This window comes from Orycteropus afer, unplaced genomic scaffold, assembly GCF_000298275.1.
Source record: "Orycteropus afer afer isolate SDZICR_OR568_19922 unplaced genomic scaffold, OryAfe1.0 scaffold01077, whole genome shotgun sequence".
NCBI lineage: Eukaryota > Metazoa > Chordata > Mammalia > Tubulidentata > Orycteropodidae > Orycteropus > Orycteropus afer.
Genome location: NW_006922664.1, coordinates 248,490 through 263,197, shown reverse-complemented (window position 1 = coordinate 263,197; position 14,708 = coordinate 248,490). Strand labels below are relative to the sequence as shown.

Sequence of the window (14,708 nt, the reverse complement as noted above, 5' to 3'; positions counted from 1 at the left end):
TGCATTCCTGTCTGTCCAGCTTTCCCTCTGTGTGAATACTGCCCCTCTGGTGTCTTATGGCTGATTGATCTAAAGGGTGCATCTCCCTAGGGTAGGTGGGTGCATCTCCCTGGGGTAGGTGTTCCGCATACAGGTCTTTCTACTGTTTGGCTGAGAGTCAATTCACAGAAGTGGCCACTCCAAATCTCATAGAATGAGAATGTTTCTGAGTAAATACTATTAAATATTTTTCATTTCCCTTACGAGTTGTGGTCACTTGCATAGTCCTTGTTTTCTTAATGCAAATGTCTTTATTGATTTTTTTTGATATTTAGTCATACTCAATACAGAAAATCATAAAATCATAAAGTAAAAATACCAACAAATCTCACCATCCAGGGAAAAACATTATTAACATTTTGATGAGTATCCTTCTACACAGCTCTTTGTAAACATATTCACAGGCAATTCTACATAAATGGAAACTGTTCTTTTTTAAAGCTCATTAAGTTTCTCTAGGTCAATTTAAAATGCTTATTGCTTTTGTTGTTGTTGTTATGTGTCGTCAAGTCAGACCCGACTCATAGTAACCCCTCCTTGGGTTTCCGAGGCAGTATCACTATGGAAGTAGATTGCCCCATCTTCCTTCCGAGGAGTGGCTGGTGGGTTTGAACCGCCAGCCTTCTGGTTAGCAGTCAAGTGCCTTAGGCACTATGCTACCAGAACTCCCTTATTGCTTTTAGTAGCTGCATAATATTCCATTGTACCATGATTTAACTAACTACAGTGGATTGACACTCAATTCCCTAGATAGGTTAGGAGAAGAATTACTGGTAGATTTATTCTACATCATGCTGGGACATTTGTCCTTAAAGTGTCACTCTGGTGGCCGAGGCCACCAGCTTTATTAGTTTGAGTATGGGTTCGTCATCCACTAACACGTATTCTTTAAACAAGGCTCTAGTTGTGAAATTTCAAAAGCTGGACTAAGGTGTTCTGCCCATAAAACAAAATCACGATACTTTTCCCAAATGTACAGAAAAAATGAAAATTCACAGACGGAATCTGCTGTAATATAAAAAATTTACTCTCATGTATGCTCATACGTTTTTGGCGCCTGCCTCCACTGTTTTGTATTCAACTCTTAAGTTTTTTTTTTTTTTTAATGGTATGGGATTTAGCAGAAGTTTTCATATTGAATTATTTTAATGTCAGGATTTCGTGTGAGTCTGTAACTACAGAGTCGCTATGAGTTGGAATCACTAGAAGGCAGTGGGCAGTGGGTTTGTAACTTTCAGAAGTTCCATCGTTGGATATCTGGTTACATCAGACGCAGAAACCGAATTTGCTGAAAAATCTAAATAACGAAACGCCTGGCAGAGAAAGCAGGATCCATTCAACATGGTTTAGTCGCCAACTAAAAGTGGAAAACTGTGCTAGCAGCCACGACAGCTGGCCAAGGTGAATCATACGAGGCCCCACCCCTCAGGAGCTCGAAACAGGTACAAGTACGCTCTGATGGCGGGGCAGGACTCAGGCAGGTGCCAAGTCCAGAACCTCAAAATCTGAAAGCCAGTTACACCTCCTTCGTCATTGCGAAGTACTTACCTTTATCCTCAAATCATTTGAGCTCTATGACGTAGAACAGCAAGTGGGGCCCCTATCGGATAACACAACAAAAACAAAAACCCAACAATCTGTCACCGATCCTGCGCCTTCCCGGAGAACTACTTCTAAACTTTTCCCACAAGATAGTAAACCAAAACCACTGTCGCCGAGTGAATTTCAATACATTGTGACCACAGGATAAAGTAGAACTGTCCCATAAGGGTTTCCAAGTCTGTAAATCCTTAACGGAAACAGACGGCCACATCTTTCTCCAGCAGATGGGCTGCTGGGTTCAAACCGCCGACCTCCTGGTTTGCATCTAAGCGCTTAACCACTGCGCCACCAGGACCCCTCCACAGGAGGATAATGAGTACCTTTTGGTAGCGGGACACCGCCCCCACAAAACTACAAGTCCCAGGAGGCTGCACGCGCAGCGCAGTGGGTGCGCTCCGCTTCCCAGGACACCGTACTACGCTCCAATCCCTATCCAAGCCAGCGAGCCTTGACCGCACAGCCTCCTGGGACTGGTAGTGCGTTTCAGAGTCCCTTTTCCCGGTTTGCGCAGACTCGCGCTGCCTCTGTCTGCCCTTCGGCCTGCGGAAGCCTCAACCCGGGCTTCCATACTCCCCACCCCCATCCGGCTCCCTCCCCATGGGGCCCAACCTCCTCCGGTCACGTGGGGATCTTGGTGCGCAGCGATTGGCTGCGGGGGTTAGGGGCGGGGCGCAAGGCCCTGCGGTTCCGTGCCCCTTGTCGGGCTGCTTGTTTGGCTGCTGCCGTCACCTCATGGCGACTCGGTTACAGGAGGCAGCGCGGGGAAGAGGCGGCGGCGCTGAGGAGACTACTGAGGCCGTACAGGGCGGACGGCGACGCAGCCCAAGGCAGAAGGTGAGTCTGGGGAACACCCTAATTGCTGCTGGGCGCGAGGGATGCACGGACTGTTTTTTTCAGGGGCCATCTCGTCACTCTCCCCGCTTACCTTTAGCCATGGTACGAACATCCGGTTCCCTTCCCTCCTAGGGGTGGCGACTGTGGGAGCAGGTGAGGGAGGGTGATACCGAGATGAGTGGGATGGAAGGGGGAGACTGCTGGGGTTTGGGGGCATGCGGCGGGAGTGGGAGTGCGGGCAGGGGGCGTAGCCAGGTTTGAGGGCGCAGAGATCCGAGGCGGGGGCGCGCCAGGTGTGACAGCCACGTGCAGCCGGGGCCGTGGCGCCGGCTGTCCTCTCCAAGCCCTCGCCGTCCCCGTGCGCCCCAAGCTGGGCGCCGCCGTTGAGGGGCTACCTTGGGTCCCGGGGGCTCCCTCCTGCCCTGGGGCAAGTGCGCGCGAGCAGCGCCAGCGAGGCTGTTGCGCAGTAAGATAACCGCGCAGAAGTCGGGGCTGCACGGCGCCCCCTTTCCCCGCTCCCTGGCACTGCGCAGGTGGCCAGCGGGACGGGAGGGTCGCTCCTCCTGGCCCCAGGCCCCGGCTCGGCTGCACGTGGGGCCGCGGATGGGAGGTGATGCCGGAGCGCCTTGGTCCTTCAGAGTTGGGAGCAGCATCGTGTAATCACCTGTCTTCCCAATCCGGCCTTATTTTCTTTTCTTTGCTTATCGATTTTTCTCTTTTTGTTTCTTATATGTATCTTATTGTGTAAAACATTTTATGTTTTGTTACATATATTATATATAGGATCGTTACGCGTCGGAATCCATTTCAGGGCACACAACAACAATGAATGTGTGTGTAATTTGTGAGTAAGCTTGAGCTCCTCCCACATCCTGGCCTTTGGTCTCCTAATCTGGGAGGCTGGACAGTTCCTCTTACCTTACTTGACTCACATCAAGGAGTTTTCTTTTCAGCTTCTCCCAGGATACAGGAAAATTGAGGCCTCTTTCAGAACCGGAGCATTACACTTGTTCTGGAGTTCAGTTGGTGGAGTTCCGAAAAAGATTGCACAACGAATGAGCTACATACAGGGTACAGGACTTTTCAGGGCCCACAAGTAGAGAACTTGGGGGGGGGGAGCTGGGAAGATGGAAACTCCATTTCTTTGCAGTTGAACTTGTTCAACATCCTCCTTGATCACTGAGGACTATTTAATATTACCTATTTAAATACCCTTAAAAATCCCCCATGTATGAAATAACGTGGTTAATGAACTTCCAAAGGGAGAACACAGGGCCTAATTTACACCTGATCAAAGTGTCAAGAATTAGCTTTTTGGGGTCTATCTCTGAGGTCAGATATTTTCATGCATTTCTGCATGAGAGTGTTACTTCTCCATTACCTCTCTGTCTTTTTCTCTGTCTCTTTGCTCTGAAAGAAAGAGCCAGTACTTGCAGGACTGAAAAAGAAGCTGTGAGCCAAATGGACTTTAGAGATGAAACATTGTCACTTTGGACACTTCACTTATTCCCAGAGAGTGGGGTGCCAATCCCAGTGTTGATTTCCTTGTTTCCCCAGGGGAGCACTCTGACAAAAAGCCGCTGTAACTCAGGACATAAATTCTCTGTTAAGCCACTGGGGTAAGGACAAAAAGAAGTTGAATTAGTTGATTAGAGGTTTAATCAACTAGCATTTTAAACCACCAAGATAAGAGGCAATGACCCTTTGAGGCTCAGAGCTCTGGTAACAGCTGGATATGAATAGCCAGAACCTACTTATATTTCTTCTCATATTTGAATACTGACCTCAAACTCTCTTCTTTGCTCTTGCATTTCTGAGCATCTTTTTCCTTTTGATTTCTTCTTCTCATTTAAGTAGTTGATGACATGGACTGGATATACATGGTTGAAACAGTTGCTGCCCATTCAATTCTGACTGCTGACCCCATATGCATCAGGGTATGATCGCTCCATAGGGTTTGCAATGGCTGATATTTTAGAAGTGTATTGCCAGATCTTTCTTTCAAGGCACCTGTGGGTAGGCTTGAACCTCCAACCTGTTGGTTAACAACTTAGCTTGTTAACCTTTTGTACCACTGATAAGCCCCCAAATACATGGTTAAGCATTAGTTTTTGAGTTTTCATTTTTAAAAAATTGGGTGCAAATCTTCTGTCTGCAAACAGTAGTTTCAAGTTACTTCCTTATGACCAAACCAAACTCACTGCCATTGAGTCTGTCCCAACTCACAGCGGACCCCCTCCTTGCGTTTCCAAGGCAGTATCACTACGGATGTAGATTGCCCCATCTTCCGAGGAGTGGCTGGTGGGTTTGAACCGCCAGCCTTCTGGTTAGCAGTCAAATGCCTTAGGCACTACACCACCAGAGCACCTCTTATAGCCCTTAATTTTTTATTTCCTCTGGGTCCCCGACTTGAAAAAAAAAACCCTCAATTCTGATTTAACCTATGCCTTCTATTTTAGGGAGCAGAAATAATGTTGAGTTGTTACTTAAAATATATTGAAGGAATTAAGAGTAGTGACTTGTCAGGGTTAGGCTGTATTATTCAGCTTGAATTGAGGAACAATTCCAGATGGACTTTATTGCTTCCTGGTTGTATGGCATTGTTTCTTAAGTACATCCATTTGAATGGCCTCCTGGGGGACAGTTTTCTTCTAAAGTTAACATTACAGTACCTTTTCAGGGTTCCCTCTAAGAATTGTCTAAAACTACTCTAGTATGGTAGCCACTAGCCCCATGTGGCTATTTAAATTAATTAAAATGAATTCCATTCCCCCATCTCAGTAGCCTCATTTCAAGTGCTCAGTAGCCATTGTGGCTGGTGACTGGTGTATTGGACAGTGCAGATCTGGAACGTTGCCCTCATGGCAGAAAGTTCTGTTGGATTGCACTGGTTGAAAATGATGGAATGAAATTCGTTATCTAGTACTCCAGGCATCTTTTTGAACATCAGGCTCATTCATATAATGTCTTAAATGCCTCTCGAACTTATCTCATAATGTTCATTTTGTATTTTGCTGGGGACTGTTAAAAATTATCTAACTACTATTAAATTTAAGGAGCTCTGGTAGCGTAGTGTCTAAGACACTTGCCTGCTAACCAGACGGCTGGCGGTTCAAACCCCCCAGCCACTCCTCGGAAGGAAGGTTGGGCAATCCTACTTCCGTAGTGATACTGCCTCGGAAACCCAAGGAGGGGTCGCTATGAGTCCGGTTTGACTCGACGGCATATAACAACAACAACAACTATTAAATTTATTTTTAGGGACATAAACCATTTGTAAGGATGAGAATGTATGGATGGAGGCCTAAATCAGCAAACGGTCTTATAGTTTTAACATTATGTGTGCACATACGTGAACTCTTTTAGCATTGCTAGGTATTATGCAGAAGGCCAGGCTGCTGTCATTGCCCTCATTTACAGATGAGAAACTGCTCAGCAAGGTCAAGTGATTTGCCCAAGGGGTGAAGCCGAGTCTGGAATCAAATAATACCCTTTCCTCTTCACTACAGTAATAAGTAGTGAATTAGTGGGTAAATAGTATGGATTTTGGAGTCAAGACTCTTGGCTCTGTGCCACTTACTAGCTGTGCAACAGTGGGCAATTTTCTCAGTCTTTCTAAGCCTCAGTTTCACCATCTGTAAAGTGGGGATAATGCTAATACCTACCACATAGGATTGTTGTCAAGATTGAGAGTTCATGTAACACATTGGGCACAGTGTCAGGCATGCAGAATTTTCCTTGACTTGTAGGGGAGGATATATAAAAGATTTATTTTACTTTTGTTCTTAGGGTGCTGCCAAAGGAGCAGGGAGGCCGCATCTTCTGACCTCTAACCCCACAAGAGGAAGACAGAATCACCATCAGTAGCCCAAGGCTTATTCCTACGAGGCCAGACATGCTGCCTCCCTCCAGCCCTTTCAACCAACTATTCCTCCTGTAGTACCCACCACCTCTCTGCTGGATTTGATAATTTACTGCAGTGGCCACACACAACTCATAGATTATGGGGTTTATTAGGGAAGCAACAGGCTACAATTCAAGTTCAGAAATGCACTCTTTCTCCCGCAGCTGGCCATCTCACTCAGCAGCTGGCAGTCTGAGTAGCACATCACTCTCTCAGCAGTGTGTATCTCTCGTATCTCTCCCTCAGCAAGTGTGTCTCTCTCAGGAGTGCCTTTCTCTTGGCAGCATGCCCGTCTCAGCCAGCAGTCAGAGAGACACTCCTTCTGACTGTAGGAGGGCTCCTTTTGAGCATGGCAGAGTGGCCAAGCTAACTAATCCCAACATCAGAATTCTATATAGCTGAGAGAGAGAGTACTTCCCAGAAGATTGCTCTGTGCCACTCTCATCAGAAATGCCCCCTGTGGATAACTTTAACAATCAGGAGCTACTCAGTTGCTCATGGAAAATTCTGCCATTTGGTTTACAAAGACTGACAGCTAGAAAAGCCACGCTGTGTAATTTACTACACCACAGGTGCTATTTTGTAAATTTATTTTCTAACCTTTGTATTTTTCCCTCTTCCCAGAACCTCTGTGTGATAGACCTAATGAGGAGAGATCAGATCAGAGTTTGGCAGGAGTGTGAGGGTAGGAAGAAACCATTTCATTGTCTTGCTTCTCTCCCCCTCTGAGGTCACCATGAACTTCCAGTCTTCCAGCAGCACAGCTGTTAAGTAATAAGAAGCAAAGTGATCTTTTGTCTGCAAATGGTCATCACATACTATGCCCACCCTTTGGTAAATTTCATTTTTGGTTGAACCAAAGGAAAAGCAGTAATGAGAGCAGACAATATTCAGCCTTCTTCTATTAATGCAACATTTGTATATCCTGATATGCCATGTTTACTCATTATGTTGTTATCTGAAGACGTTTTTAATGTTATTTTGTGTCATTTATATTGGTCTTGACTAGAGCAGTTTTATTTGGAAAAGTATATTGAATCTTGATGACAAAACAAGGTATATGTAATTTCCTTTTGTGAGCTTCTTTACAGAAGTATTCACCACAGTAGATTTCTTTTAAATAGATAACTGATCATGTTTTACAATTTTTAGAGGGTTAGGTTTCAAAGGAAAGCAACTTGAGTCCTTACTGTTTCATGTACTATGCTAGGCACTTGAAATACCTCCTTAACTCTGCCAGGTAGGTGGTATACCCTACGCAGATTGTAAAAATGGTATGGCAGCAGCATGGTTATCTGACCTCTTCATCTAACTTCACAAAGGGGAAGGAGAATCAAGATCAGTAGCTCAAGGCTGATTCCTGTGAGGCAGAGGTCAGGCATACTTCATCCATGCAGCATTTGCACCAATTATGACACCAGCTGTCTCTCCCACAGCACCCTCTACTAATCTGGTGGGTTTGAGAATTTCTTGCAATGGTCATACAGAACTCAGACTATACTTTGGGGTTCATTAGGGAAGTAACAGGTTACAGTTCAGAATTAGGAATGACTCAGGATACAGTTCTTCAGTCTTCTCAGCTGTGTCCACAGGCAGGCTATTAATCCCTAGCCCTGGGCCACTTGGGCCTTCTAGCCGCTCCCCTACTCAGGCAAGTGTTATAAAGCTTTTTTACCTCCACTGATAAGTGCCCAGAGACACTCAGCTCTCACTCGGCTGGGATGCCTACAGTGCTGTCTCCTGCCAGTCTCATGGTCCTGCTGCTACCAGTTCTCTGCCATGCTTACTTCTGCTGTCACCATCTTGTGCCATCTCTGGTTTTATCTCCTGAGTCTAGGAGGTTCTCAGTGCAGGGACTCCATGCGAATAAGGTGCATAGCATCCTTGTGGGTGTGGGACCATGCATATAAGGGGCAGTGCACTTTATTTGCATTATTAGCAAGCTGTCCAATCCCCTCGGTGGGCCATGAGCATCTCATTTGCATAGCCCCACCCAATCATTTTGTAGGCATCAAGACCATGGCAAGAAAGGCCATATAAAAGTGATTCATTCTATCACATAGATAAGTTCAGTTTTTTTAAAAAACCAAACCCATAACTTGCTTAAATAACATAACTTCTAGTTGGTGACATTTATCGAGTTGGTATATACAGGTGGTCCCTGACTTGCAGCAGGGTTCTGTTCCAACAATTCCATTGTTAGTTGGTTCCAACACAAGATGAGTACCTCCTTTTTATTTTTTGGTTTTCATTATTGCCTTTATTCAGTCAAATGCCTTAGGCACTACACCACCATAGCTCCCTTCTTGAGGATAGTAAGGGTCAAAAATATGCTCTTTGTTTAATGTGAGCAAAACTTCATCATAGGTAAAATGAGTAATAGTTTTTGTTAAATGAAAATAAATTATGAGGGTGGAGTTGGGCAATTAGAAGGTACTAGAGATCTAGTAGTATAGTGCCTAAGGCACTTAACTTGGCTGCTAACCAGAAGGCTGGTGGTTCAAACCTACCAGCCACTTCTTGGAAGGAAGGTTGGGCAATCTATTTCCGCAGTGATACCTCATTGGAAACCCAAGGAGGGGTCGCTATGAGTCAGGTCCGACTCGACGGCACATAACAACAGAGATCTAGTGTCACCTAGGGAGCAGGGGAGTTTGGAGCCTTACCAACTTAATACCTTTCATTTCATTTACTTGGGCCCTCGCTTGATCTTCAGACGTGTGACTTAGGAGGTATGCTGCCATGTAACTCCTTGCAAAGCTACCTCCAAGTGTAATTTTGATAAATTGAAAGGTAGAGTGGAATAAGCTGCCTGTTGTTTCAAGTGCCAGGTTTACAGAGGCCCATGTTAACTTCTGTTAAATGAAGTCTACACCATGGTGTTAACAAGAGAGCTAAAGTGGTCTGGCTAAGTAGGCCAAGTCAAAAGAGAAGGCTCGATGTTTCAATGGTGCATAATGATTGGTCCAAGTCGAGCCAGAGGAGGGTGACTTCATAAAATTGGACAGGGATGCTCCACTTAGGTAAACCCATAAAAGTAGAGGACCATTTTACCTGTAGGAATTAGTGGCTTGAGAATGCTGACTGCATGACCTAGCCTCTGCCCCTCTGCAAAATAGGCCAGACCCAAGCATATTGAAATGGTTTTGGTGATTCAAATCTTTGGATTTCCTAGTGCTTTTGCTACTGAGATAGGTTTATAGGCTAACACAAGTATCTTTCAGATTGCACATAATCATTGAATTACAGCTTCAGAGCTGGAAAAGATTTTGCGAATCGTATAGTCCAGCACCCTTTATTTAAATAAAAGGAATAGCCACGGAAGTTAAATATGAAAATTAATGCCATCATCCTTATATTAAAAGACATGATAATACAGTCTAATAATATCACATATAAAAACATAATAGTAGAACTAATTACTATTACAGAGATGAGACTGAGGAAGCTGTATCCTAACTAGACCTTTTCCATCCCCTTTTGTTCCTTCTTGGCTTTTTCACTGTTGTTATGTGCTATCGAGTTGGACCCGACTCATAGTGACCCCTCCTTTGGGTTTCTGAAGTGATACCACTACAGAAGTAGATTGCCCAACCTTCCTTCTCAGGAGTGGCTGGTGAGTTTGAACTGCCAGCCTTCTGGTTAGCAGTCAAGTGCCTTAGGCACTACGCTACTAGAACTCCCTATCCCTTAGTTTAGCACTGGCCTGCCCCACTTTTCTTCTCATTTACCTAGCAGTGTCTCTGTGGCCCCCCATGCTCTTATGTACTGCAACAACAATCGGTTTGATTTCCTTTGCTGCCAAGAAGGAGTACATGGAGAACTTACCTCTGATTCATATCCCACCCCAGAACTCGATCATTACTCTGGCTTCACACATTTATATTTAGTTTATTACAGCTGTAATCCACATACCATACAACTAACCCATTTAAACTGCACAATTCTCTGAGTTTTAGTATATTCACAGGGATTCAGAGCCGCCACCACCACACATTTACTTATTCATTATTTTGTTGTTGGAATATACACAGCAGATCATACACCAATTCCACCCTTTCTACATGTACAATTCAGTGACATTGATGACATTCTTTAAGTCATGCAACCATTCTCACCCTCCTTTTCTGAATTGGTCCTCTCCTGTTTACTGTTTACATAAACTCACTGCCCCCTAAGGTTCCTACCTGTTCTTTCCAGTTGCTGTTGTCGATTTGATTTCATATAGATATTTCTTAAAAGAGCGTTATGCTTAAGTCATACATTCTTTACTGGTTAAGCTAAACTATTTATTTAGTGCAGCCAGAAGGCTCCTTAGAGTGACCAGACTTTGTCCCACCTACTTTGGTTATGTTGTTAGAGAAAGAGATCATCTTGGGGAAAGTGGAGGGTCAGAGAAAAAGGGAAAGACCCTCAGTGAGATAAATTGATAGAGTGACTGCAATAGTGGGCTCAGGCATAGCAAGGATTGTGAGGATGATATAGGACGAGGCAGTGTTTCATTCTGCTGTACTTGGGTGGCTATGAATCAGAATTGACAGCACCTAACAACAACTGTTTGATTTTAAGAAGACTTCAGGGGATGTATTTGGTTTATGGTTTAAAGATCATCTCAGGGTCTTAGTTTTAGGGATTTATCCAGCCTCCATGGCTCCACAAATTCTGGAATCTGTGAGCATTTTAAACTGTTTGACATTTCCCCTCCTTTGCTTAGGATTCTTCTATAGAATCTTTGATCAAAATATTCAGTAATGGTGGCCAGACCATCTAGTTCTTCTGGTCTCATGGCCAAGGAGGCAGTTGTTCATGGAGGCAGTTAGCCACACATTCCATTTCCTCCTCCTGTTCTTGATTCTGCTTCTTCCTCTGTTGCTACACAAACATTTATTTTAAATGTAATCTGGGGAAAGCATACATTTTGGGCTCTTATAGGAAAGGATTTAGTCTCTGCTTTGCTTGTCATAGGTCCATGACCTTGGACAGATTACTTAAAAGTGCCTTATCACAGAAACTGTTTACTCATCAACTCTAAGCTAGTTCTGAGAATAAAATGAGGAAATACATCACTACGGTTGTCATGGGCTTCTGAGTGAACCGAGAGCAGTGAAGGCCAAGGGAAAATGATTTCTTCCAGTTCTCCTTCACCACTCATTTGGACTATACTGATTGGTGGTGTACAATAACCTGACAAAAGGGGTGAATCAGGCCTACATACTGTGTGTAATTGCACTGTTTTCCCTGTTCTCCCACCTGGTGCCAGGAGAATGGACCCCTTGTAGATCTTGTTTTGACTGAGCAGACCTCTCTTATCTATCCCTGTTCCCACCACCCCCAGGGCAATAGTTCTTAAATTTTTTTGGTTTCAGTATCTTTTTACACTCTTGAAAATTGTCATGAACTCCAAGGGCTTTTGCTTATGTGGTTTGTAGCTAAAAATACTCACCATAATAGAGATTAAAGCAAAATAGTTTGTTACTTCATTTTAAAAATGAGCTCATATATAGATGTATAACAAATCACCCCAAAACTTAGTGGCTTAAAACACCATTTATTACCTCATAGTCTCTGTGGGTCAAGAACCTGCCTGTGGCTTAGGTTGGTTCTGTTCAGGGTCTCACACAGGCTGCTGTCCTCTCAAGGCTCAACTGGGAAAGGCTTGCACATTGGTAGTTCAGTTTGTGTGTCAGCTTGGCTCGGCCTAGTTGAGTGGCTGGGCATCTGGGTGCAGTATTCCCCATGATGAGACTGGTAATCAACTCCATGGTGGGATCTACTGTGAGCAGCTGAGTAGCTGCCTTAGGGAATGTGGTCTGTATATAAGCAGAAGCCTTGGGTAATGGTCTCTAGTATATGGCATGCTTGGACCCTGCATGTAGCTGTATTGTTGCTCAGCAGCCTGCCATGCTCTGCCGACCTTGGGACTTACAATGGACTTTAATTAATGGCCTGCCATGTGGTTTGGTAACATCAGGACTGTGCATTTTTACTTGTCAACATTGGGCTTAGCAGCCTCAGCAGCCAGCAGCTGTCTTAAGTGAAGAAAAGCCTCTATCTAGCTTCAGTGAGTTAGGAGCTGGAGGCAGAGCTGAAGCCCAAGGCTGAGGGGCTTTGACCCAGCCCCTAGAGCTTGGCACTTTGAGCTTGGACTGAAAGCCTCCAAATTGTGAGAATAAACTCATGTTTGTTTAAGCCATCCCATTTGTGGTATATTCCTGTCAGAGTGGTACTAGGTAACCAGAACACACACCATGCTCACACATGAGGTTGGCAGGATTCAGTTCCTGGCAGGTTGTTGGACTGAGCCCTCCATTGGTTTCTTGCCAGTGATCTGTCCGTAGGCATCTTACAACATGGCAGCTGGCTTCATCTGAGCCAGTGAGAGAGAGGGAAGTCATTGTCATTTGCAATTTAGTTATAGGAGTGACATCCCTTCACTTTTGCCATATTCTTTTCATTAGAAGCAAATCAGTACGTTCAGCCCACACTTAAGGGGAGGAGATAACACAAGGGTGTGTATTTTCCAAAATAAAAGTGAGAAGAATGACCTTGCTTTATATTCCTGTAAATCTTTTTAATGAATGTGATTTAATAGAAGACAGTTGATGTGGTGGTTAAGTTTGTGTGTCAACTTGGCTGGGCCTGGTTGAGTGGCTGGGCAGCTGGTGGTCATTATTCCCCATGATGAGACTGGCAATCAACTCCATTGTGGGATCTACCACAAGCAGCTGAGTAGCTGCTTTGGGATGTGGTCTGCTTCCTGTATATAAGGAGAAGCCTTGGGGAACAGTCTCTAGCTTATGGCATGTTTGGACCCTGCATATGGCCATGTTGTTTTTCAACAGCCTGCCATGCTCTACCATCCTTGGGACTTTCAGTAGACTTGAATTAATGGCTTGCCATGTGGTTTAGTAACATCTGGACTGTGCCTTTTTACGTGTCAACCTTGGGCTTGTCAATCTCAGCAGCCAGCAGCTGTCTGAGTGAAGAAAAGCCTCTAGCTCCAGTGGGCCAAGAGCAGGAGGGCAGAGCTGAAGCCTGCCTTGAGGCTTTAACCCAGCCACTAGAGCCTGGCACTTTGAACTCAGACTTCTAGCCTCCTGAACTGTAAGAGAATAAACTCCTGTTTGTTCAGGCCATCCCATTTGTGGTATATTCTTGTCAGAGCTCTGGTAACGTAGTGCATAAGGCACTTGACTGCTAACCGGAAGGCTGGCGGTTCAAAACCATGAGCCACTCCTCGGAAGGAAAGTTGGGCTATATATTTCTGTAGTGATACTGCCTCAAAAACCCAAGAAGGGGTCGCTGAGTCAGGTCTGACTCGACAGCACATAACAAGAACTTGTCAGAGTGGCACTAGTTAACCAAAACAGTTGAATACTCATAATTGAATACTCATGTTGCATTGAATCTGTTGACCATGTGCTGTTTTAATTAAAGTACATGAAGATAGTCTGGCCTCACACATACATGGAGTTGGAACAAGAAGGGAGGAGTATTATAATAGATTTTCTGGTTAATTGTGGAAATTCTTTGATACGGTACCAAAACTTGACAAGTAATAGTTCTTAAAGGTTAGTTGTAACATGCAATCTGAAACCCTGTCAATGAATTTCCAGACTGGTATACTAAAATCCATTGCTCCATTTTGCACTTTGAATGGGTCTTGTTCCCATGTATCATTTTGTAAGCTCACTCATTAGTTATCTGAAAAATGCTCCTTTATCAAATTGTGTTCATCTTCTACATTTTGGCACATTTTGTTACACAATATATATAAAAAAAATCACATTCATTTAAATATCACCACTGATGTCATAAAGAAAGTCTTTAAATATTGCAAGACTGTCAAGTTCATGGTAGCGATAGTTTTCAAAGATTCTCATTTTTTCTTGAAAGCTCAACTTTTATCATTGGCAATGAATACTGTCAGTTGTTGGCCTTGAAGTGACTGACTCACTTCATACATTTTTGAGAAAATGTCTGCCAAATAACTCAAATTTGAATAAGCAACGAATATTTATCTTAGGGGGGAAAAAAAGATGTTGGATGGAAGAGTGGCTAGTTGAGCTCATAATTCAGACACTGTACTGGTGCTCTTCCTTGAGACAAACATCATCCTTCAGGATGCTACAGAGGGCCTTTATGTGTATTTCCCATATTATCACATAGTATTAAGATGTGTACTCTGTGTTTGAGAAGAAAGCAAATTAACAATATGCATTGCTTCAGTAAGGGCTTTCTTTTTTTTCTTGTGATTTGGGTGAAAATTTACAGAGCAAATTCACTTTCCATACAGCAGTTCACATACACTTTGTCTCATGACATTGAC

At 44.1% G+C, this 14,708-nt stretch overlaps 1 protein-coding gene across 1 annotated transcript in view; it reads left to right on the top strand.

The window, feature by feature from the left end:
* Positions 1–2,373: 2,373 nt before the first annotated feature.
* TXLNG (taxilin gamma) overlaps positions 2,374–14,708 on the top strand; it is a 56,430-nt gene continuing 44,095 nt past the window's right edge. The window contains exon 1 of the mRNA XM_042783412.1: positions 2,374–2,475. Coding sequence (XP_042639346.1) covers positions 2,374–2,475 — 102 coding nt within the window. The remainder of the gene's footprint in view (positions 2,476–14,708) is intronic.